The sequence below is a fragment of the Pagrus pagrus genome (assembly GCF_965226575.1).
Source record: "Pagrus pagrus genome assembly, chromosome: 20".
Lineage (NCBI taxonomy): Eukaryota > Metazoa > Chordata > Actinopteri > Spariformes > Sparidae > Pagrus > Pagrus pagrus.
In genome coordinates, this window is record NC_140207.1 from 15,269,767 (window position 1) to 15,295,495 (window position 25,729).

At 39.0% G+C, this 25,729-nt stretch overlaps 1 protein-coding gene across 1 annotated transcript in view; it reads left to right on the top strand.

Moving 5' to 3' along the window:
• Positions 1-1,061: 1,061 nt before the first annotated feature.
• tpk1 (thiamin pyrophosphokinase 1) overlaps positions 1,062-25,729 on the top strand; it is a 69,735-nt gene continuing 45,067 nt past the window's right edge. Inside the window, exons 1-4 of the mRNA XM_084341016.1 lie at positions 1,062-1,338; positions 3,711-3,802; positions 9,136-9,210; positions 19,400-19,469. Coding sequence (XP_084197142.1) covers positions 3,760-3,802; positions 9,136-9,210; positions 19,400-19,469 — 188 coding nt within the window. The 5' untranslated portion in view covers positions 1,062-1,338; positions 3,711-3,759. The remainder of the gene's footprint in view (positions 1,339-3,710; positions 3,803-9,135; positions 9,211-19,399; positions 19,470-25,729) is intronic.

Below are 25,729 nucleotides of genomic sequence, written 5' to 3' on the forward strand. Positions count from 1 at the left end.
GTGCTGATTGATGAGGGAGCGTTTGCTTTAACGAGCCTCCGGAGTGGATTCACCTTGAGAGAGATTCGGTTTCTCGCTTCACACTGGTTCGACTGCTGTCTCAAGATATCAGAAGCGTATGCCATCAGTCCACTGCTTGTGTGCGTGCGTGTGTGTGTGCGCTCATGATGTTGTTTGCTTGTGTGTGATTGTCCAGTATGTGTGATATTTCTTTTATGTGGCTGCATTTTTGGTGGGTCCAGCTGTTGTTTGCAGGAAGTGAAGTGAGCGTGAGTGTGCTTGTGTGTGTGTGTGAGAGATAAATAATTGATTGTGGACCATTAGATTACCCAAAAATCAGTAGTTTAATCTCAGAACCAGTCATTTTTTGTCTTTTTTCTTTTTCTGTAACATTTCTTTCATTCATGTCCTAAATATCATAGGAATTAGTCCATGAATTGGTCACTTAATTAGGTAAATACTAAATTTTGGCTCCAGTGATTAGCAGCAGGCACAGTCAATCATTATACCTACTGTAAAGAAAGAATATATTTTACTCCAATTACTCCAATTCATTGATAAAGTATTAGTAGATGAATATAGATTAATATTTGATACATCAATTTAAACACAACAAATTTGAGAGGTTTCGTGACATTTAAAAAATGTTAAGGATGACATATGCTCCCAAATATAACCACATTAGGACAGCTGTCCCTGTTTTGTGAGCTTTATTGTACTGATAGAATTAAGTTGCTGTTTTGTTGATTGACATTAAATTGGACATCTGTTCAATATCCACGTTGTAATGGGGCACGTGATGATGGTTACTCTGAAGAATGAAAGCAGTGATTGCAGTAGTCTCTCTCGTATTACAATAATTTCCACAGAATGAACCTGGGAGTGAAATTAAACTATTTCTCAATTTAGTGGAGAAACCCTAGAGTCTCCTTAAAACAAACCTCTGGTGCTGCCTTTGAGAATTCTCTGCTTTGGAGCGATTTAAAAAGCAAACGCGTTTCCACTTTTGGCCTCTAGGTGTCCCCGTAACAAATTCCCGCCAGTCCTCTCCCCTGCAGGGAGCTCCTTACGCTCTCTTCGACTGTTTACACTATCAATGGCGGAAGACGCTTCATGCCGTGGGTTTTCGTTAAATATTTACATAATACAGCAGTGACGGCTTTGACGTGTGATGTCGCTTTACTCGCAGTGACACATACTGTCGCCATATGCGTTGTTTTTGTCCGAACTGTACGGTTTTCATCTGTGAACAACGGGAGGCAGCCTGGTTCATCGCTCCGCCGTCTCCTCCTACATTAGCTGCGTTCAAGTGTTGAGAAAGTGAATGAGAAGCCACCGGTAAGAAGTCCACTCCTCACAAGCCCTGTTGCCAAAACGGCTCGGTTACCAAGAAAAGGAGCTTATGGGTCAGCTGCTTTCGTTTAAACACAGCTCAAAGTGTGGTCAGGTATTTGTGAGAACGGATAAATACCGGAGGGAAAACACCAGTCACTGGTAGTAGTTGTAGTAAAGCCAGCCCAGCAGCATTACATTTTGCATATTCATCAGGGGGCTGTGCTCATCCATTAGGTGAGATTTGACAGCGTTGTTGATACCCATGGCAGCACATCTTAGTGATTTACTCTTAAGTTATAATTAAATAATAATCAGTTCATGTTATTTATATCAGGGTTGTGGAAATGTGCATTCAGAGAAGAGGTGAAGGCAATATAAAGATTACATAATTCCACTTTATGGCATCTAAAGTTCATTTATTTATTTTTGAATGAATATAGTCCACTGGGTTAGTATGTGTAAGGTAATGATTGACATCATTGTCAAAGTTCAGCTAAGGTGGAGTTATTGTTGTGACCGCTGTGAACAGTGCTTCCTGTTTCAGTCTTAGTCTTTGCTTTATTCTGTTAGCTGTGTTGCTAGATATGGTACATGATGTTTGTTCTATGCTTTTGTTCTTCATGTATGTTTTAAATGTGGTGGAAGAAATTCGTTGTAATTAAAGGACAGAATGTTGTGCAGTTTTGACTAAAGGATGGCTTGAAAAGTTTTGGTTGAGACTGATATGCATAAGAAGGATTTCTAAATGTAGAACGGTTGTTTACAGTTTATTTCAGATATTATTTTTTGTAGCAATTTTAATTTCAGGTTTACTGTTAGACTTGATACACAGCATTTCTGAGTGTATCTTTAGTTTTAATTCTGAAACATTTTGTTACGGTTTAATCTCAGTTATCCATAAAACTGAGTCAAACTTGAAGCTCTTTATAATGCAGCGAATGATTGTATGATAGATTCCTGCTTACTAAAGAGAAGGTTTAGGGCAGCAGCAATTGATTATTTTCATTTTTTTAATAATCTGTCAATCATTTTCTTCAATAAATCATAACAGTTCGAATTTTGCAGAGACCAAAATGTTGCTTCCAATCGCCTGCTGTTTCATCAGTCCAAATCACAAAGATATTCAAATTTACTATCATTTGTGGCACAGAAAAGCTAAAACCACACATTGGAAAAGCTGGAACCAGCAAATATTACAGTAGGTATTTTGACTTGAGAACTAACTGATAAAACATTAGTTATAGATGAATGAAACTATATGAATCACTTTTTCAAAATAGTCACTGATTTAATTTCTGTCAACTGATTAATGAATTATTCTTCTATTTTCATTACATCTAATTACTTTCAAGACAGCATTTGCTGCTTTACAGCTTCCCTTTCAGCAGATAGAGCGATGACTGTACAAAAGTGTCTGTGTGTTGATATTATAATTGCCATGTGTATTATATCGGCGACCATCTGTCGATTCATCATAAGTTGATTGACAGGTTATCAATCTGCAACCATTTTAATAATAAATGAATGATATGAGTCACTTTTTTAATAAAAAAAAAACACATTCTGTGGTTCCAGCCTCTGCAGTGTGAGCATTTACATCCTTTTCCAATGCAATATCTATAAGGTGAATACCTTTGGGGTTTGGACTGCTGGTCGAATAAAACAAGAAGTTTAAGGAGGTCACCAAGTACATTTACAGCAATTTTATAAACCAAATGGCTAATCAAGAAAATATTGTGCACAAGGTCTGGGAAGTATATGCCAGACTATATATCAACATTGTGTAGAAATCAGCATTTGACGCCCCCCACTAAGTACAACAACACTGTCATAAATACAAGTCCCAGGTCTGTAACAATTTGTCTGACAGAATGAAGGGGCTAACTTCGAACAAAACTCATTAAGTCATAACAGTGTTATGAGAACTTAAAAGTTACACAGTGCATAGACAAGTGATAGGAAGGCGGAGTGACTGTGACAGAGACACATTTCACCCTAATACAAGACACTGTATCATCAAAATGATTGAGAAGCTGTTATTTTAAGATAAAAAGAGTTACATAATGTTTCTTTAAACAACAGCCAATATATTTTTAGCTGCAGCCCTAGTGTCACTATTGTGTCTTGAGTTACCCAGTCAACCAGCCTTAGTGTCATCATGCTCACATGTGCATGTTAGAGATTGTATTCAGTTTGCTTGTTTCAGGGGGAATAATTAGCCCAGAGGGAGACTGGTGATAAACTTGGATTAGAGGCAAGTTGGAAAGGGAAGTGACTTTCTTTGATTGGTTAAAAACAAAAGAATGAAAGGAGGAAATAAAAAAATAAAATAAAAGTGAGAAGAGTAGCAACAGTGTCTGTCCTCCTCTCTTCAGTTCCAGGTGAGTCGGCTGACTGAAGACGGGGCTCCTGTGGAACCAGGCCATGGATGAAGAGTTGACGCCTTTGGACTGCCTGCTGCCCTCAGGTACTGTCTTTCAAACACACATTCCCTTGACACAAACACACATGCACACAATCAATCAAATAGGCAAGTCCATGCATAGACACATATGGTGTGTACACCCACACAAGTCACATTTGTGTGTGGGACACGCAATCACAGACAAATCTGTATGCGTCTGATCAAAACACATCTCTTACTCACGTCACTGTCACACTTGTCTTCCTCTCTCTGCTGCTCCCCCTCGCTCTGACACACACAAACTGTCTTGGGGGAATTAAAACTCAAAAACAAATCACTGGCACTTTCATGACAACAGTGTGTATATGTATGAGATGCACTTCACTGTGTCTTCTTTTGTTAGGCTCAGACATAATGAATCTTTACTGAAGGAGGCCTTGATGTGTTTGCTTTTTGAGAAAAACACACACAAATAAATAATCTTGCTCCCTGTCATCATATAAATTCACTTTGTTCAAACACAGTACTAGAAACCCAGGTTTAATCAGACATTTGACAAGAAAATCCCCATGCACATTTATTACATTTCAACATTGCATTTATTCTCTCATTCTGTTGCAACATGTTCTGTATCTGTCGATGCGCTGTAAAAAAACAAACTCTCCAGATGGTGAGCACTGACTGCTCTCCAAACCTGAGGAGGAAGCTGGTTATAGCTGCCTTTAGCCACTACTGTCAGGTCAAGGCTTATGTGAGCTCCCAGGTGGTGTGTGTGAGTGTGGAGGAAGGAGAGCTGATCTGAGCCAAAGGGCAGCTTTTACACAGAGCTGCAAAGGTCAACGGGATCGTACAACAGTTTGGCCTGTAGAGGAGACAGCAGGCAGATGTAGCTCCCTCCATCTTTTACGCCTGTCTAGTATTACACCTGCAGTAACATTTGTTATTTCCAACTAATTTAAAGAGCTAATTTTGTGATTTACATGAAACATATTCCTGCTCTACAAGCTTGTAAGTTAAAATAAAGGGGTCTGTCATTGGTTGAGTAGCAGCAGATACACTCTGTCCAAATTGAATTGTCGTGTGGGACTTTGACACTGGATAGAAATATTGTCCACCCACAGAAAGATATAAATAGAGAGCTTAGCAGTGATAAACAAACATGGTGCCCCCAGAAAGCTCAGCAGTGTCAACTTTTGCCTCTCTCATCCTTCCTGGATTCCTCGGCATACAGTGATCACAGATGGGCCTGGTTCATAAAGAGACATTAAGCATACCGTTTGCTGACAAGATACAGAGGAATCTGAAGTCCTTGAAAAATCTCCTCTTTAATATATCTTAGCAATCTGTGTTGCTGCATTCCTGGAGTTATTTAAATGTTGGAGTTTGGTGCAGCCACTTTCCTTCAACCTTACATTGTTGGATTGCTGAAGAATCTTTTACTGACCCGCACTCTAGTTTAATGGAGAAATACCCGACTTGACCTCTTGTTGTCTATGTTTACCCATTTACAGAGTAGAATCTGAAAAGGTGCAAGGTGCTATGCCAAGAATTGGTTATTAGGGTTGTTGAGGTAATTTGAAATGAGCATGGAATTCTCATGGAAAATAAACTGTTAGAAATGAAGGTATGACGAAATGATTAATTGTAACTTCGTTTTAAAATTAAGATTATTTAAATGACAACTTGATACGAACACTGATAAAAACTAGAGCTGCAATAATTAGTTGTTTTGTCAATAACAAGAAAAATAACTGTTTATCATTAACTTTTTTGATGAAGATTAGGGAAGAAAGTGATTTATAAGCAATGACTTTGCAATAAGCAAAAATGGAAAATAATTTGAAGGTTCCAGCTTCTTAAATGGAAGGATTTTCTGCTTTTCTTTGTAATTTATTGAGTAAATGAACTGTCTTTGGGTATTGGACTGTTGGTTAGACAAAAGAAGCAATTTGAAGATGTCACTTTGGGCTCTGAGAAACTGTGCTGAGCCTTTTTTTAAATTTTCTGACATGTCAGACTAAGCAATTTATTGATTAACAGTGAAAATAATCAGCAGATTAATCAATAATGATCTTCCTGTGATCTGTGACTGCAGACTGCCCAAGTCTGAACTGCATATGGTGATTCAGATTGCATTTGGTTCCCATCTGAGCACAATCTGTTCTTTTGTATAGACAAACTTGAACATAACAGGGCTGATCTTTTTATATCCAGGTCCAAAAAGTAGGTACGGCAGGCCTGATTACAAAAAATGTTGGGATGCTGTGAAAACATAAATATACATTGACATATACTCCAGTGAAAACAGCACAAAGACAATATATTTAATGTTCTACCTCATATGCTTCATTGATTTTTGTAAATATATACTTCATAAAACCGTTGTCGGTAAACACTTTTCTGTGCAAAAAACTTTTTATGGAATTGTGGTTGTATCTGTGTCGAAAGGACTCTCAGCACTGTAGAATGCTCACATCAAAAACATTTTTTCAGCCTATCTTGAGCCCAGGTTGGCTCTTTGTCAGGTTTCTCCTTCTGTACCTGATGAAGAGCAAACATTAAGCTAAATTAATTAAAGAAAAAAAAAGTTTCTGAAAGGGAGCATACTACAAGTCCTTGTACAACCTGATTGAGCAACTACAGTAACCATTTAGTCCAACGATTTTGATACTCGTCATTTATCAAGTATACCATATATTTATAATAATATAGTTTGTGTTTACATTGCCCTCTTCTCTCCCATTGCCTTTGCTTCTCTCTTCCTCTCTCTCTCTCTCTCTCTCTATTGATCCATTAATACTCTTGTTAAACTACCATCACCACTGTAATTGTTGTTCTGTATGTACATATGTTTGATCATTCTTGACATTCTCGCACATGTTTGTGATCTACACAGATCAGGAACACAGAAACAATGTTGATTTTCTATGCTTGTACAGCTCTAAAATCAATAGCACACAAAGGCCAACATCAGTCAAGAGACACTCACTCCTGATAGGATGCTATCAGCAGTTGTGAAGCATCCATTGAAACAAATGTTTACTCAAACACGTTAGCTAAGCATTACAGGCTGCACTCTTGGGTTTGCTCACTGTAGAAATCTGAGATTTATTCTAAGGATTTCACAGGGTGTTCAAATAATCCGCCAAACGGTTGCAGAACAGATCAGAGCAGAAACACACACAAACACACATCAACACACATCCTGCTGATAATTTAATTTAGTGGATAAATCTGTCACTTGCTGTCAAAGGTAAAATACGTGTTTGAGATTCCCTATATCGTACACTTTTAAAATCTTGCTCCCAACTGTAGTTAAACACTCCCTCCCTCCATTATATGAATTTAGAGTATATTTTTATGGCTTCTTTAGTTTAATCTCTTGCAGGAAATGCTTATCTAGACTCTTGTTGGAGAATATAAAAATAGCCCCTGGATGTCTGCATTTTAAAATCCCAAGTGTGCATGGTTAGCTTTTTAAATTTTGCTATTTTAATTATAAATGCCTATTCCTGGAATGTCTATGTACTAAGTTGTGTGCTTGGATTTTGTATGCGTGTGTGTGTGTTGTGGTATTTATGCTGTCTGGTACTTTTAAAAGAATCTCAAGGTGACATTTCTTTGAACAGAGCGCACAAAAGGCCGTGCACCTTCCTTGTGTGTGTGTGTGTGGGGAGATGAGTGTTTGTGTGACGTTGGGTTATCTGAAAAGTCACGGCTGGTTGAGTTTGTCTTTTGTTCTCTGTACACCTCCAGCCAATTAAGAGACAAGACTGACAAACCTGCTCCTCCTCCTCTTTCTCCTCCTCCTCCTTCTCTTCTACCCCTGCCTGTGTCCTCCTTTCTTTTCCTCCTCTTTAGTGTCTCCTCTTTATCCTCACTTACCTTCCTCTTCCTTTTACCATACTCTGCTGGGGTTGACTTTTCGTATTGGATATGACCTTCCAGTGATGTGAACTTTTTAACAACATCAAGCCGATGCTGCAACAAAGTCACAAACCTAAACGACATTTTTTTTTTTATTCTCCACACTCTCAGCCAAGCCAAAATGCCCTCTCTTGAGGGTATAAATCCAAAAAAGATACTTTTTTTTTTTTTTTAATTTCAGGACTCAAGGTGATGCACATTTTGCAGTGAGAATTTCATGAAGCCTGAAGTATATTCTTATTCTTTCTTCTTCACCGTTGCTTTCTCTGGCCCCCCACTGCCTTTATGATGTATTAGGAAAGGTGCATTGGGAAAGATATAAGCTTTGCTAAATGTGCCATGTTTCGGTCTTCTGAAAATACAGGTTAGAAGAGAGGGAAAACGACATTGTGTTCACACAGTGTTGATTAAGCTTGACTATGACAGTTAGGCTTTGCTACAAAAGGCAACAATTTTGAAAATGTCTGAAATTGTTCATAAGTGAAGACTTAAGAGAAAAGATAAATGAGTAATGAAATGTGTGTGAGGGTGAAGGGAAGAGAGGAGAGAGAAAGCTTGAGTATTTGGTCCATTAAGGCTTTTCTAGGAGCTCTGTTTGTACTTTGTCAGTGAATGCAGAGTTTTCCATTATTTTTTTTTCATCTTCTACAGATAGAAAAATGACAATTCTTGACTATTAGTCAGGGGATCTGCATTAGCAGCAGAGCAAAAGAAAAGTTTAAAGCAAGATGGATGGGGGGAGCGAGGGAGGAAATAGATTTGTGAAATGTTGCACCCAGGGACGGAGACTTTGACAGAGAAGCATTGAGGTACACTGAGAGAAAAGAGAGAAGCTATAGGTTGGCAGGTAACTTTCATTTGTGCTGTTTTGGAAAGGGTTCCCTCTGTTGTCGTGTAGTTACAGATGGTGTGTCACCAAGGTCAAAGTAATCAAACAAGTATCGATGAGAAATGTGTGAGAGTTCTTTTGGAAACAAAAACAACCCAAACTTTGACATTTGTGACCCTGGATGAGGAGAGTTACTGTCCGGAGGGAAATTGTTGCCTAATTTGGATACACATTATGTATACATTGGTTATGTTTTGTTATCCTCCCCTGTTGCAAACAAACCACTCACAGCTTAATTGGATCAAGAGGGAAAACATTCTGAACTTTCACAAAACCGCGATTCGACATCTAGACATGTTTTGGTTGGTTTTTCACCCTCCCTCTTATTTTGCTGTCTCCGTGTGGAGCATAATAATGACTTCATTATCACGCCATTGTTTTAATTTTGTTCCTTATTTAGCACATTCTGTCCCACGAACAACAGCCTCCAACCTGTATTTTGAAAGGTATTTTTTAACATGCGAATAGTGATGTGGTTTGTGTGGTGATTGTGCACCATCATCCGTCTGTCTGTGTCTTTATCTGATTGTGTATGATTCATACCTTTCCCTTCTCCCCTCCACTGTATCATCTTTTGCAGGCAAGCAGAGGATCTGTCTGATCATTCTGAACCAGCCTCTGGATAAGGACTACCTAAACATCCTCTGGAGTAAAGGTATACAGAATCTCACACATCTGTAACACAGATCAAACAAGTCCCCTTTACATTATATCATATTCGGTCCAGTCTTCATTGGTTTGCACTGAGCATCCCCTCTTGTTTTTTTTTTGAATGTGCTCTCTAGTCTACATAGCCTCCACTGTGCAAAATCTTAATTGCTTCCATGTCATTAAAAATGCCCCATCCCTGCCCTCTGCCCACATTTCCTGTGAGATGTGTTTTAATGAAGTTAAAGATGGCATCTTTTTTTTTTTTTTGAGGGGGGGAATGCAGGAAATGATGTGCCTTTCTGCAGGGGTGATTTCTTTTTTTTTTTTGTATTTCTTTTTTTTTTAATAACTCCAGGCTGTATGACTTGAACAATGATTATAGTCCAAACAAAGAGAATAATACACCTCCAGTGCTTTCGTAGGCTAAATGTGCAGCATGATCTTGTTGCCCCGGAGACACCATTTTTTCTTCTTTTTTTGCATCATTGCACCATTTAAATGGCAAAACAATTTTTGTATGAGAAATTTCAGTAGAATTTCTGACACAAGCAACAAGCATTTCCATGACGAGCTGAAAGGGGGGTCATTTAGCTTCACAGACAAACCCGAAAATGATGATGTGATGGCGTAAGAGCTATATTGTAATTTAAAGGTCTGTATTTCATTCATTATCTTCATAGGTTGTTAGCTTTCACAGCACATACACTTAACTGTACAATTTGTGTTTATTACAGACATTCAATCCTATTGAAAGCACTGTTACAGCAACTGTAAAGTCTCATGTTAATAAGGATGCCGCATCCATTCAGACTCATTAAATGTATACATTCACTATAGATAATGGGTTGGTAAATTATGTGAACATAAGCAATGGCATTAAGCTTCCACTTAATATAAACAGTCACATTTTCAGAAGACCTATAATAAATTCATTATTGAACCAAACTGCCATGACATACATGTTCTTTACGAATGTATGTAAACTTTTGACTACAACTGTACGTTTAGTTTGAAAAGAACACAGTATTCAGTGGAAAAGACAGAAAAGGACACAGGACTATACCTTCATATTCAAACATACAGTACTTGTTGCGTAATACAAGCTCACTGAATGGCTCCACTTCAGCAGTTTTGGAGTAACAGTCATGCCCAAGGGCAATTTGGTGATTGATGTGAAGAACTGTGCTCAGTCACTTTCACATCATCAAACTGATGGTCACAAGTTTGCTGGCAGTTTATGAACCAAGGAACTAGATTGCAACCACTTCTTTGTAGCTGGTAATAAGAGGATATAAAATCGGTGTGATTTTTCTTCTTCTTTGTGAATACTACAAGGCCCTTTATCAGAGTAAAAGACAAACAGATATTCAGAGAATTCAGAAACATGCAAAAAAGGCTCATCGTTAAAAGAGCAAAAATGTGGAGGGAAGTAGAGCTCCAGACTCCCCGGGGTGTTGCTTATGAGATGTGTTGATGCATAGCATTGGTGCTACTTGGCTGTGATATATTAAATATGCAAAGCTGACTTTGAGCAGTTAAACCAGACAGTGTCATCTCAACCTGTATCCTACGTTTTTCTTTTAAATCTGGTGAACTGATCATAAACAGTATTACTCGTAGAACGAAACAGTGTTGAATTTGTTTGGCATTAGTCATTTTTATTAAGGAAAAATTGGAGAGAAGTGGCCTGGATCACTGGTTCTGAACAGTTTTAAAGATGAAACGACAACAGAAAAAAGTAAGAACACTAATTAATGAAAAATGTGATACACATACTTATGCAATCAGGGAAGAAACACAGTGACTTTGAAGTCAAACTTGTGATTAAAACCACATCAGATTGAATTTGAATGAACACTGCTTTGATATTCTTATCAACTAAGCTAAAACATTGGCATTAGACAATTTCCTCATCTGATTTCACACCAAAGGTTGCCTAGTTTATTTGGTGATAAGAATGAAAATATAGAGTTTAAAGAAAGAAAAAATCTATTAAACATTCATCAAAAGTATTTCGATGCTGTTAAATGAAAAGGGAATGGGTTAAGTTTTTTATAGATCTGCTCAATACTATCAAAAAATCACATTGCCTGATTTTTTTCTTCAGTAAATTACAGTTGTTATATGATTTGAAATGCATTTGAACACCCACTTGTAATTTTTCCGTGCAAACAATGTCTAAATTGAAGAGCGTTTTTCAATACTCAGCCTAAATTGTCCGTTTGCTTCGAGCATGGGGAGATATTACACTTTACGCCCTGTTGAATATAACCAACCCTCAACAGTATTTGGAGAGTGATATTTTTTAGTTTAATATCCTATTTTCAAATTCAAACTGTGACCAGACCAGCAAAGGGTAAATGATGTGGTTACACTGCAGGGATTACATTTTACACAAATGCATTATGGGCCTATTGCATATCCTTGTCCTGATTGTTTTATAGAGATTGCCAGTCATACAGGAATAAGAGTCATGAAGCAAGCATTGCATCATATAATCAAACCAACCGACTGCCCCCTTTTTGCAACCACTGTAATAAAGATGCAGATTTCAGATGTACTTTGACAGTATGATGTAGCTCGATAGTGTCTTATGACAGATTTCGGCATTTCTTCCCTCTTAGATAAGTCAAACTTATAAAAAAAAGTTTCAGACTTTAGGTGGTTTCTTAAGTGCCAAAGGCAATGCTGTGGTGTAAATGTCAGAAATCGGGAAGCTTTCTTGATCAGTTGGCAGCAGCGCACATGGGACTTGAAGAAGCTTTGACAGGATGATGATGGTGCGTGAATGGCAGATCTCAGATCTCCCGCAGTGTGATGGTAAACACGCTTGTAGTAAGTTTATCGTTCCTCACTTAATATGCCATGTATTTTTAATGTTGTTTGTGGGATAAGCTGATGTAAGTGTCTGAGTTGTTGTCACTCTCCAGATGGTTGTTCACCTGGAGGCATCGTAGCCAGGTCCCCACCTTTACATACACAGACATCTGCACACACACACACATACATGCATGCGGCAGTCTCAGGTTCTCTGATGTGCTACCCCTGGGCCCCCTCATCACCTGTGGGAGAGGTAGAGCAGTGGGGGAGCAAAGGAGAGATAGAGGCTGGAAAGCGCAACACTGATCAAAGGAAAACTCATTTACAGGTGCCGAGTGTGATGTTGTGAAGTGGGATCAAGCTGCTTATCTCACTCATGCACCCTCTCAGTCATCTAGGCCATCAGTCACCCACTCACTCAGTCAGTCACTCATTTACTTACAGATCCCTCACTTTGTAACCTCACAAACAAGCAAGTCAATAAAGTAATCAGTGAAGACAACTCTCAACAAGACAAAACACAGGCCCGTGTTTACTTCAACTGCTTCGTTTCATCATCTGTTGATGAGGAGCAGCTTGCTGAAGTTGAAGTTTATGAACATCACCCATCAGCCAGTCAAGTGTCAGCCTTGTAATCAAGGCTGGTTGGGGGATGCGGCTGCGATGTGCTGGTGTGAACATATGCACTTCCTGCACTTCTGCATTTAAGCACAGGTGTCAGATGGAGTAAATAGGTATGTGGAGCTATTAGCAAGGATTGATGAGAGAGATCAAAACACAGCTGAAAAGCGAATAATTCAAGACTGTCAATGGGAAAGAAAGGAGAATGAGTGGAAGAGCACCGAGAATAACAAAGAGAAGGATAAAGTGGAGGAATAAAGAGTTACAGAGTGGAGCTAGAGAGAAAGAAAATGAGATGTTTGTGTGGGGAATCAATCAAATTTCAGGCAAGGTGTAGAGAGCAGCGTGGATCTGCCGACAGGGTGACAGATGGAAGGGTAGAGGTGGACTGATAGATGAAGGGAGGGCGTCAAGGCATCATAATAAGGATAATAATCTTTTCACCGCTCTCCGTGACCGTTTGCCCTCTCCTGTACTGCGCCAAAGCCCCAACCTGACAGGCATTAATCCTCACCACTAACCTCATCAATACAGGGGTGCTATAGAATATATCCCACAGCTGTGTGTGTGTGTGTGTGTGTCTGTGTGTGTCTACATGAATGTGAACATACATCTTTTCTGCATCAAACTCAACAGTGAGATAGATGAAAAAGCAAGTGCTGAAATGGCAGGTTTAGTAGTGTGTGTGGATGTGCATTATCGCCTGCCCACCGTATGTATCTGTCATACAGCAGGGTGAGTGACAGGAAGAGTTGGTACTGAAGCCTGCAGGGAGGGATTATTATAGCTGGTTAATTTACAAGGTCATCTCCCCCGACTGCCTCCTCTGTCCTCGCTCAGCTCATATCATATAACCGTCCGGATTCAGAATTAGTCTTCTCTGCCGGGCCTGTTCGTTAAACTCAAATGCTCTAAAGAGAAAGAGAAGATGGAGTTGGTTTGGCTGTTGTATACACAATTGTGGCACTTGTACTGCAAACAGACAGCAATTCATTGGGCGGATGAAAGTAATTCTATCTTCACTGCCTGTGGATGGAGTGCAGATGGAGAGATAATCTTTTTCAAGTTAAGTTTACCCACTTTTGTCATTAACTGTGATGAAGACAAATTGAATGATGATAGATACAGAAAGAACGACGCCCCCGCAGACGTTTAAGAAAGTTTCTCTTTCAATAAAAACAAACTTTTAAATAAGCTTGACCTGTTTTATCTGAATCTTTGGAAGTTGTGTAAAGAACAGCAACCTTTAAATGACAGAAGAAGCATGCTCTTGACTATTTGACATGCAGACAATTGAAGCTTAAAAATGTATAGTTGCACACTCAAGGACATCAACCTTAATACAGGGAATAAAGTGCTCTCCTGTGACAATTTAATGAAAAGGGATATAAAATAAATTCCTGATATATACAAAGCAGAAAAAGTATGGGGTCTCCTTCAGAGAACTGGTTAAATGGCACACATTAGCTTGTTGTCTTGTTGTGGTCCCTACTGATGCTGATGTATTATACTTACTGACCTCTGACTCACATCCCTATACTGGCCTTACACTGCCCCTACCATTCATGTGGGTACTGTAAGAGCATTTCTGCTCTGTGTGCACAAATGTGGTCACACAAGCATGTGGCTGTGACAAGCGGCCCACAATGCTCACAGCTGGTCAACACTCGCAGGCTCGTCAAGTTGACATTTAAACATTCGAAGCAGGGACAGTGGTTGATATAGGTAAATAACGAATGCAAGGTAAAAAATGACCCCTTCTCCCTCCCCCATTGTCAACGCTTCGAATGTTTGTGGGTAATTCTTATTGAAGCCCCAAAAATGTTATTCGGGACAGGCCTACAAATAAGAATCTGACTGTGACTGGGTTAGTTTCTCAACTTATATTACTTATTCTTTCCCTGTCATTGCAACGTGCTGCTTTGATTTCAACTACCTTATGCTGTTCCTAACCAATGATAGTGTTACGGAGAAATGATTTTATATGTGTTTCTCCTTTTGGTTTGTATTGTGCACAAGTTTGATGCTATTCCACTGATGGTGGTGGTAGTAACACGCAAAGAAGCATATTGATTGAGGTGCAAAGGCAAAGGCAGTGAAGAAGACTGCTAGCGCTAAACATGAATATACACAATGCAGGATTTTAAAAATAAATAGTATTCCCTTGCAAATGTTTAATGAAGAAGTCAAAAACATTCAACATGTTAGACAACAAGGACATAAAAAATGCTTTCAGAAAAGAAACACTGATAGTAAAAATTTTGTTTACAAGAAAACTCCATAGGGCACCCATAATTGTCCCGAAGCACACAAACATAGTAATCTACGAATTAATGACCTGCTGAGCAGAATCTGGCACATCCTGCATGTCATCTCATTATCAATGTAGTTACTAGATGACGGCAAACAACTGTCTGATTTGTCACTGCTCATTTTTCCTTGATAGGGCTAATACATTTGAAAAAGCTGTAATAATTTCTTCTGATCTACGTGGAGGCACTGTTCTTTTCAGACAAGGCAGCAGGTCACACTTCACCTCTTTCTCTGGGGGATAACCGTATGCAAAGAAACCGAATTGTAGAATAAAAACAGCAGTGCAAAGTAATGTTAAATGAGGCTTTAACTGATATTTTACTTAAATGATATTTACCAGATCAGCTTTCATAAAGCAATGGAAGGGATCTTCTGCTTATCATAACAAGCATTTGCAAGGAGAATCTCCTTCAAAAGATTTTGCAGTGGTTAATTGACGGACAATTTTGATACATTCCCGTGTGAATGCAGAATGCAAGATAAGGAGATGGCTGTAAAGTGTAGAGTGTAATATGACCCAAAATTGATTTTTGCTTTTTGCGGTGGCAGTATCAGATCATGGAATTACAATAATAAAAGGGATCCAGTCAAACGTGATTCTATCTACCTGTAAGAGTTTTCCAGTTGTTGTGAGGACATTTCAATCACAGATAAAGTGGTCTTCACTTCCTTGGTTGGTGGGAGTAGACAAAGATGATTGTGTTGATTCCCTCAGACAACAGCAGAGAAATTGTGATGCTCTGTTTACCTTTCACATGTTTTGTTATCAAATTCGGCATTAGCAAGTAGTAACTGGATGTAACTTTAGTTCTATGAGTACGTATTTATCCCTCTAGCTGTGCTTTATCGCAGCAACAGTAAAGTACATTGTTTTTGATAAACTAAAACATTTATGACGGTAAATCCATGTTGTGGCTGATTGTGACACCGCTAACAATAATGAAACCAAAATACTGCCCACCCCTAATGTAAGGCAAAATCATGGTCAGGAAACTCAAATTATGGTCAAATTATAAAATTGGAAATAGATGATTTCAAAAGATTGTTATAACGGTCAAAAAATTGTCAAAAGCCACACTAGAATGACATCAAACCTCTCTGAAGTGTGTCTGTGTGCGTTTTAATGGCATACAATGCAAACAGAGCTGAGGAAATGATTGACAGACAAAGGTAACTGTTCTAAAACAGCAATTCTGTGTGTGTGTGTGTGTGTGTGTGTGTAGATACTCATAAACAGATAATGACTGATAGCTTTACAGTCTGTCATCACGAGGCTAGAAGAAGAGTTTCTCTGTTTTTCAAAAAGTTTTCATTTGAAAAGTTTCTCAGCCTTTGCACTCTGTCAGAGATAATGAGTCATTTCCATTCCATTCCATTCTTGATGTGAAACATCGACAGCAGGTGGTGGGGGTTAAGAATAAAAGCACTACCTTGAGTATAAGTGTCTTATTTACATCAATGCGAATGCATCTGCATTCTCTTCCTTTTTAAGCGCCCAAGGCAATGGTTAGATTGTGAAGAATTCCATCCTCGGAGAACGATTCAACATTTAACTCTATCAGGTCTACCTTAGGGTATGTGTGAGTCTGTGTGTGCTTGTTAATTTGCAGTATGTAGGTGGGACATTGTGGCATGTTGCACATATTTGAGAGGTCATGGTGAAAAAATGTGTTCAGAGTTGTGTGATGTATTGAAATCATGGTTGTGGAGGTTGCAGTTATGCTAATTTTGAAAACTCCTGACCTGGATTTGTTACTACAAGATACACTTTGGAGAACAGACGTGTGAATTTTTATATTTTCTAAATGCTGTGATGTGCACAAATCACTTTTTGCCCTGAAGTGCGAGGAGAGTAGTCACATGCGAACTATCAGTGTTGTTATACTGAAAACTGAACATTGATATTCCTGAAGAAAATTTCCACTAGTTGTAAGTACCTTGTTGGAGTTTTTGACCACTAGTAGCACTGTCAAGTAATTTTTCTGCAACTCAATCACCAGAATGTACCATTCGGCAAACCACAGATATGTGCAAATGTATGTTTCTTTATCTTCAGTTTTCTATTTTATTTTGTGGTAGCACTGAGCTTATGGTCTGGTTAGGTTAGGCACAAAAGTGACTTTGTTAGGGTCAAAAGATCATGATACAAATACCCAGGTCTTTGGTGGCAGATGGAAAAAATACCTGGTTTTCGGCTGAAGTGGCCACAAACAGTGGTCTCATGCCTGGTAACCTTCTCAGACAAGTCACTTCCTGCTACAACATGTCAAAATTTCTGCTGTAAGAAAGGTTTATCAAAAAGTGTAAAGGTCCCACCCTAACAGGTGCACCAAAGCTAACGGGAGACTGAGGGAGAAGTCACACACTGACAAGAGACAGGGCCTAATGAGGCACAGAATTGAAATCAACTTTGTGGGTCGGCCCTAGGTGTGCATGGGTTTTAAACATGTTCCGTTGACCTCTAGGATACACTGTGTGTTTTGGTGGGAAACAATAAATGTAAGCATAACTTTTGTATGTTATCAAGAAAATTTCTCAGGGTACCTCTGACTGGATACTATGGCTATTGCTTGGATTCACTAAAAAACGATTAAATCGAGGTCTATGACACAGGGTTTCACAGCTTTGGATAGTTATCACAGCAGCAACAATGTTCTCCTCTATACGGATGATACAGTAGAAATATGCTGTTCAAGTTATAAAGTAAACTACCAGCTATGTGTGCTTGCCTGTACATATACTCAGTGTAGTGCAGGATGTGTTGCAGCAAAAGTTGCTGGCCTAATGAGGTTTAAGTTTGCCTGTGTTTGGCATGTTGTGTCAGGATTTTTGTGACTTATCCTCTTTCCCCGTTTTTGATGTAGACTAATAAGCAATATGTGCCCACCTTTCACAGGGTTCTGACTATTACAGTTTTTACAAGATAGCCTGCCTGAAATCCATGATGCTATGAGGTCAGGCTGTTTAGAAGGCAGCACAAGGTCAAAATCAGTATGAGCAAAGACAAAGTGGGGAATGAGTTTCAAGAAAAATGGCAACAGACTGATTTAGTAAACCAGATCACATGTTATAGAAAGCTGTGACTAGAGATTATTCTTCAAACTAGGTCTCTGTATTTTTTTGGTAACAAAAACAAATTACATACACACAGGCATGACTACACTCAATAATGGGTTCAAGGAATGGACACATATGGAGAAGGAAAGCCGACGAGACTGGAGTCGCTTGTCTCTTTCATGCAGGAGTTACTTAGTTTTAAACAAGGTGAAAAAAAGAAAACTACATCTAATTCTTTGAAGTTTTCCCCCCTGTGTGCACCACAACAGCCCCAAACAGGAGAGGGCTCTTAAAAAATAGGTTGCCTGTTCAATTTGAATAGAATAGAGGCCATGAATGAGCATACATTTGCAAATAGTTTGCATCTAATTTAGTGCAAGTTGCACACCGTTTTAAGAAAAGCAAATAACCGCCTCATTTGTCTATTTTTAAAATCAGAGAAGATATGTGCTACTTTACTTACTTTGTCTTAAACTGGTCAAAACAAATTTTGAGAGACTTTACATGTCTGAGTGTGCTGTTTGTTATGTTTTCAATAGCAGAGAGGTTGTTTTTTTTCTACTCAAGTTCTACCTAAGTTTATTGCTTGAACAAAAACTTTGGCATAGGCCATGTGGGTGTCCAAGCTAGTGCTGTGTTTGTTTTTCTTTTTTCTATAAATTTCTTCCTCTGCACCCAATGCTCTGACAGTTGTAAAAAGCAGCAAAATCTGCCCATAGTGTCTCGTAAAATGAGTCAGTGAATGACTTGTTTGGTGACCAAAGCCAGCAGGCTACAGAAGCAGTAGGCGTACTCACAGAAACCTTGGACACTCTTTGAAAGTAAACCGCACCTCAGGATAAAGGGAGAGCATGCAGTATTTATAAGGAGTAGCTCTGGAAAGATGTCACATGCGTGATATGGCTCCTACGAAGAGCTCACCTCAGAACACAAGGCCATATCTGAGAATAGTCTCTTTGAAAATCCTTGTACAACTTGCCCTCACTGGCAGGTCACATTTCTTCATTTCTTGTTTAACATTATGTCAAATATGTCATATCTAACGGCAGGTGTTATTAGTATGTGCCATTCTTGTTTGTATGCCACTCCTGTGGAACTGAGTCAGTCTCTGGAAAGAGGGAGAAAACATGTTGGTAAGTGTGTGTATATTACATCAGCTAAGCCACCAGTTAAGATGAGACTTAGATGGTTGACATACAGTAGTTAGTAACATTCAACTTCAACCAAAACATCCTGAAGTAAATTGAACACAACCGCCCTAACCCAAGTGGTAACAGTGTCTTGGTTATATTTCAAAAGGCATAAATGTGTCAGTGAATATGCCATTCATTTAAAACTAATTGCCTTCAGTTACAAGTGTCTCTCTGTCTGACTTTCTGCAGCTCTCTTGAAGGCATGTGCTGATGGAGCTGCCACTCACCTTTATAACATCACTGCTGGAGTAAGAGATAGGTGAGTCTGCCTCGTGTTCACATTTGCATTAGGTGATTTGTGCCTTCACATACGTGTCTTCCTAGTTGTGTGGTTATGTTTGAGAGAAAGATGATAAAATTGGAGAAGTGCACACTGTTTGTGTTGCAGCAGCAGTATTGGTTGCATGTGTGTTTCAGGGGAGAAAATGCACCCTGTTTATGTATCAGAGTTGTGTGTGCTCCTGACAAAGTACTATATGTGTGCATTCCACATCCACATTTTTTGTGTGTATGGCTAATGGAGGACTGCTGTCAGGACAGAGATGGATCTGGGGTTCTCTGTGTCCCTGAAGTGTTGAGGCTTTCACATTAACACCCAGAGTGTGAGCAGGAATGTGTATTTTTGTCAGGGTGCAAATGCGATGTTATGCGTGTCTGTGTTTGTTGATGTGAATGGTCTTGCAATTCTGCCGCCCCAACAGCCATTTTAAGTTGTAGACAGCTGAGGTGAGGACATTTTTCCAAAGTGATGTCATTTAGTCTCACTTTCTCACTGTGCAAACTTATTCTAGTCCTTGAGGTTAGGACATTCCTTGAAAGCTGAAATCCCTAATGTTTTACAACTGAAGCCTAGTCCAAACTAGGCATTTTTAAAAACAGGGTTTTAATGCAAAAACAATCTCCGTTTAGACAAGCGTTTTAGCACCACTTCAGAAATAATCTCCATCCGTATTTACACACCTAACAAAGCAAATTACGTGCCCATGCATGTATATTGGTCATGTGTATGGTGGTATGAACAGGAAGCAGATTGTATACACTGTAGTTGGTTGCTTAGCTGCAGAAAATACCATCACTGGTAACTTTTACTTGTTTTTTACTTACTTTGACTTTAGTTATATAAGTTAGTTATATAAGTAAAGCAGCAAGTCATTTTTTCCTGAAAACAGGACAAAAATTGTGAGGCAGAGAAACATGACCTCTACTCACAGAATTCTCCTAGATAACACTATTTTTATTAAAACATTGTCTTTTTGTCTTCTAGTGCTTTGTTTTTCAATGTCCCTGTGTCATTTGAAATATAGGCAATAACATCCAACCCATCAAAGGACAAATTCAAAAAAGCAGCATTGCATATTTTAATGATGTTTATTGGTGTTAAAAGTTAAACAAATAATACAAGAGAAAGTCAACATTTGGTGCCCAAGAAGCATTTTATCTATTTTATATCAAACCTTTTTTTTTTTTTTTTACCAGATATATTCCCACTGAGATTCAAAATCTGTTTTACAAGGGATTCATGGCCAAGACAGTAGCGTTAAAAGTTTCACACAAAAGAACAATCAGCAGTCTTTAAACGAGATTTAAAAAAAAGTAACAAGTAACTTAAAACTAAAAATAGAAATCAAGCTAAATAAGCAAATTACATCAAACAAGAACATGAAGATATAAACAAAAACAAAATGATACTTTTAGTTCAGCATTACAACTGCTATTTTGAGGATACACAATCTCAACCAATCAAAATTATAAACTGGAAGAGGTAGAACAATTTAATTTCACACTGCAGTGATGACTCAGATTACCAGAGTAAATGCGTAACCGAAGCCAAAGTTTTGTTATTTTTGCTTCTAAATGGGAATGAGGCTGCACAGTTGTGGTTAGAACTAAGATTATAAGAAAGTACTGACAGCTTTTGTTGGTTAAAAGTCCTCACTATTAGAGAAGGACAAACATACATGTGTCTGAACGGGCATGTACTGTACATGTATTGTTTTTCTTCCTTTTTTGTTTGCAACTTCAAAGTATAACCAGTCATGTATCTCTGTCTCAAAAAGTGAGTTTGAGCATATTAGATGTTGGAAGAGTCATTGCTCATATTTCTGTCTGTTTGTGTGACACGGCAGATTCATCTTCTGACCCTTCAGTCCGAGCTCTGTCAGCAGCCTGCACAGTGAAGCTGACAGCTAGGCCTCCCTTTTAGGCAGACCGCATCCTACACAAACTTAACTCTGTCCCAAAAAGTTAGACATTATACAGAGAAGGTGGCAACTGGGGAGAAAAATAACGAGGGGAGGAGAGGCAAAAATGAAAGCAATGTTTATGGGTGGAGATGTGTAAATCAATCACCAGCAAGTTAAGATGTATTTAACCTAACATTACCATAACTAATGGACTACAGAGAGATAGAGGAAGGGGAGGAAGGGATAGGGAGATGCAAATAATCAATCATAGCCAAGTTTTATGAGTGCTTGCAACACAGACAACAGCGGCAGCATTTAATCAAGTAGAGGGAGGTATACGTAAGAGAGATGCAGAAAAAGAAAAGAAAAAATAACAGTAAATACAAATAGATTTTGTGATAAATAAATGAAGCTAAGCAGAGCTCTCCTTGTGTGTGCAACTGTGTGTGTGTTGGGAATTTGCCAGTTTCTGTGTTTTTGTGTGGGTGCACATCTTAAGACCATTGCTGGGGCATTTTTTTTTTTTCAGGCCCTGATATCACAGTGATAAACTTAATCTCAAAATATCTTAAGTGGACTATTTGGTCTGTCAGATACAAGCAGAGCTGATCCTGCCAAGAGGTCCAACATCTTAACTGTACAGTAGCTCACACATCAACAGACTCATGAAAGGATAACCCTTCATCCCCATCCCTAAACTACTGCAAGTAATGCTGACAGATTTTGCTGCCTCACTGCAGGGGAACACGTCAGCTTTTAAGATCCAGTTTTAAAAAAAGGAAGCGAGCTAAAGTGCTCCAGAGTCTGTGCGCTGAAAACACTTTGACCACATTTAATGCAGTTGAGCTGCCGAAGTTGTAAGTTATGTCACTTTGTTCATGAAATCAAGGCATTTGATTTGCCTGGAGGGAAACAGTGACTGAGATATCATTTTAAAGGAAAAGGCAAAAATATTTCAACAATTTCTTTGACATTTAAATGATGGCAAGCCCCAACGGCCTCAGTAAGTGAGGTGTTGTGTGTATGTATTTGTCCACATGTCTGCCTTTGACTGTGTATTTCCATCAGAAAATAATGAAGATAATAAAGTTTCAGGTCAGCGTCTACACAGCCTTCTGCTCTGCCACAAGAACAGAGTGGGCAGACGGCCTCTCACAGTTAAAAGAAAGGTGCCACGTAATTTTCTGTCAAAACAACCTTAATGGCAGTCATTAGGGATGAAAGGCGCGTCAGGCTAAGGCTTTCTGCCTCTCATGGTGAGTCAAGTGACAATGATTCAACTTCACTTTATGGGTTGGTAGAAGACAAACATTTCATATTTGTGTTTTAACGCAAAATCCTGATGTCCAAATCCACAATGTGATGTGACTTCTAATTCACGATTCGATTCAGTTTTTGTTCTAAACTTTCTTTTTCCAGCACTGACATCCATGCCATTTATGCGTTAGAGTATTGATTCTTGATTTGTAAAGCTCAACAGATCGTTGATTTTATGCCCTGACAACTGTCATTTGCCTTTTTGAATTTTTATAGAAAATTATAAACCAAGCACATGGTATCAAGTGTGATAAGACCAATTTATGTTTATTTTTAACATACCATGCTAAGGCCATTTGGTGAAATGTAAATAATTTATTTAAAATGTCACAACAATTACTTTTTTTAAACAATCTGTTAAACACAAACAGAAAAAGAGTCACTGAATGGCAGAAGGGTACTTCACTACAGCCTGAGTTTCCTCACAGCGTGTGTTTGTAGCATGTGTGTTAACAGTATGTACTATATATGTAGTATAGCTTACAAACTGTAGTTTGTCCGTGACATAACCAATGGGAATTGCAGAATGTTGCTGCTAGTTGACTTAAGTGAAGCAGGAGGATTTTCCAGTTCGATCTGTTGTTTTCCCACAACAGATGTCATTTCCCACTCTGGCAGTGGCCGTTGTGTCATGTTGAAAAGCACATCCGCAGGCGGCAAGTAAGCTAAGCTGTGTTGTCTTTAAAGTGTTTTTTTTTCTCAGGATATGCGCCAGAGGCACGCAGGTTGGCTAGAATGGAGAGAGGAAAAAACGGAGAGAGGAAAAAACATACCGGGAGAATTGCTGATCCTGCATTTGATTTCGATGATCAAAATTTAAAGCTTGTTTCAGTTAATTTGCAACTTCGAATGGAAATTGTGATAGCCTTTGTATTCATCATTGATTGCATTCATATGAAGACAAATACATCGGTCAGCCACTACATTAAAACCACTGACAGGTGAAGTAAATAACATTGACCATCTTGATACAATTCAATATTCTGCTGGAAAACCTTGGGTCCTGGAACTGATGGATGCCATGTGAATGCCACTTGACAACACAGCACTCACCCAAACACTGTTCCAGACTTAGTAGACCCCCTATGGCAAAGGCACTCCCCAATGACAATGGCCCCCCAGCAGGACAAGGTGCCCCTCCACACTAAAAAACTGCTCAGGAATGGCCAGAGGATTGGGACAAAAAAGCTCAAGGCATCAACCTGGCCTACAAATTCTCCAGATCCCAATACAATCAAGCACCCATGGGACATGTCTGACCAAGTACGTTCCGTGGAAGCCTCACCATGTATCGGACTTGGCTCTGACCCATTGAAGCATTGGCCCCAGGACCTCTGGGGTTGTCTGGAGAAGTAGGAGGCTACGTCAACGTCTTGAGGCTTATGTCTCGTCTCTTGGGCCATTCCTAAGCAGTTTTTGCTGTGGGGTAGGGCGCATTGCCTTGCTTGGGGGGCACTGCCATTGAGGAATGCTCTTACCATGAGTGGTTGAACTTGATATACAAAGGTGTTTGGGGGTATGGGACCCAAGGTTTCCCAGAAGCATTGTAACAAACTGACAAATGTTATTCACTTCACCTGTCAGTGGTTGTCACATTGTGGGTGATCGGTGTACTGCACATTTAATTACAGGCCTCTAGTTTGAGATTGGTAAACAGGCGGAGTCAGCCACTAATGACTCAACCGAAAGCAGAGTTTAATGCAAGAAATAGCCAAAAAATTCATATCCACTTAATGCTGGGACACAGTACCAGGATAGACCAGGTGAATGTGGGTCTCAACAAGGCTGTTGTGAATTTGAAAGCTGTACTAATCTAGAATAGATCAGGCTATGTTAAGCTGCTAATAAAGACAATGACAGCAGTTTGTGTAAGCCCACTGCACCAGCTGTTTCTTCATTAGACACACACCACTGCCCTGTCTACATACAGTTGTAGACTGCAGCTGCTCTATAGCTTGTGCAATAAGCATCATTATCAGTAAATTATTTAATTTTGTCCATAAGAATGAAGGAACGCAAGAAGCTAAAACAACACTAACAAACTGATATGCAAAGCATTTCAAGTTTAAGCCACTGAGCAGCCGTCAGCAGTATAAAAGCTTTCACCTCATAAAATGAATTGCAAAATGATTATGATATACCAACCTTGCAGTTAAATTGCTTTCATGGGGGCCCCGACTCTTTTGTCGTAGCTAAGACCTCCTGACACTCCTGTGAATGTAACCTTGTATTTTCGCCATTTCTAAATGAAAAATCAATTTCGTCTAATTTGTGCATTTTATCAAATCCTCTGAGAGAATAAGAAGTCAAGAGATGGATGAACAAGGAGAGAAACACGACTGAATGTGGGAGGAGGTGAATGTACACAGGCACGGTTTCTAAAATGTGCAGGTGCGTGTGTGTGTGTGTGTGTGTGTGTGTGTGTGTGTGTGTGTGTGTGTGTGTGTGTGTGTGTGTGTGTGTGTGTGTGTGTGTGTGTGTGTGTGTGTGTGTGTGTGTGTGTGCGTGTGTGTGTGTGTGCGTGCATGTGCGTGTGCGTGAGAAAGACGCAGACTGCGAATGTGTCAGTATTTGACTAAGCATGTATATATATGGAAGAGATATTCAGAGCATAGTGATAGTCAGCATAGTGTATGCATTTTGGTTTGGAGAAAAAGATAATGCTGTCAGCCTCAGCAAATGAAGTTGTCAAGAGTTAGACTACTTATAAGACTTAGTGGCATAGCGATATCTCTGACAGTCTCTCTTTCTATTTTTCTGTCATTACATGTTTTCTTATCCACATCTCACAGGTTTTATTCTTAACCCTCACCAGACAGGCTAATATCTATGTGTGAGGATTATAGTATGATTATAAGGCCAGTAACACTAAGCATTATGGTCAGGAGCCCATGTGAGTTGACTTGATGTGCAAATTTGGTCAGCAAAGATTTCTAAGGCTGTTATGTTGATATTTGTTTAAAATACTTGAGATGAGATATATATTTTAATCTTTATATGGTCCATTTGATGCTCCTTT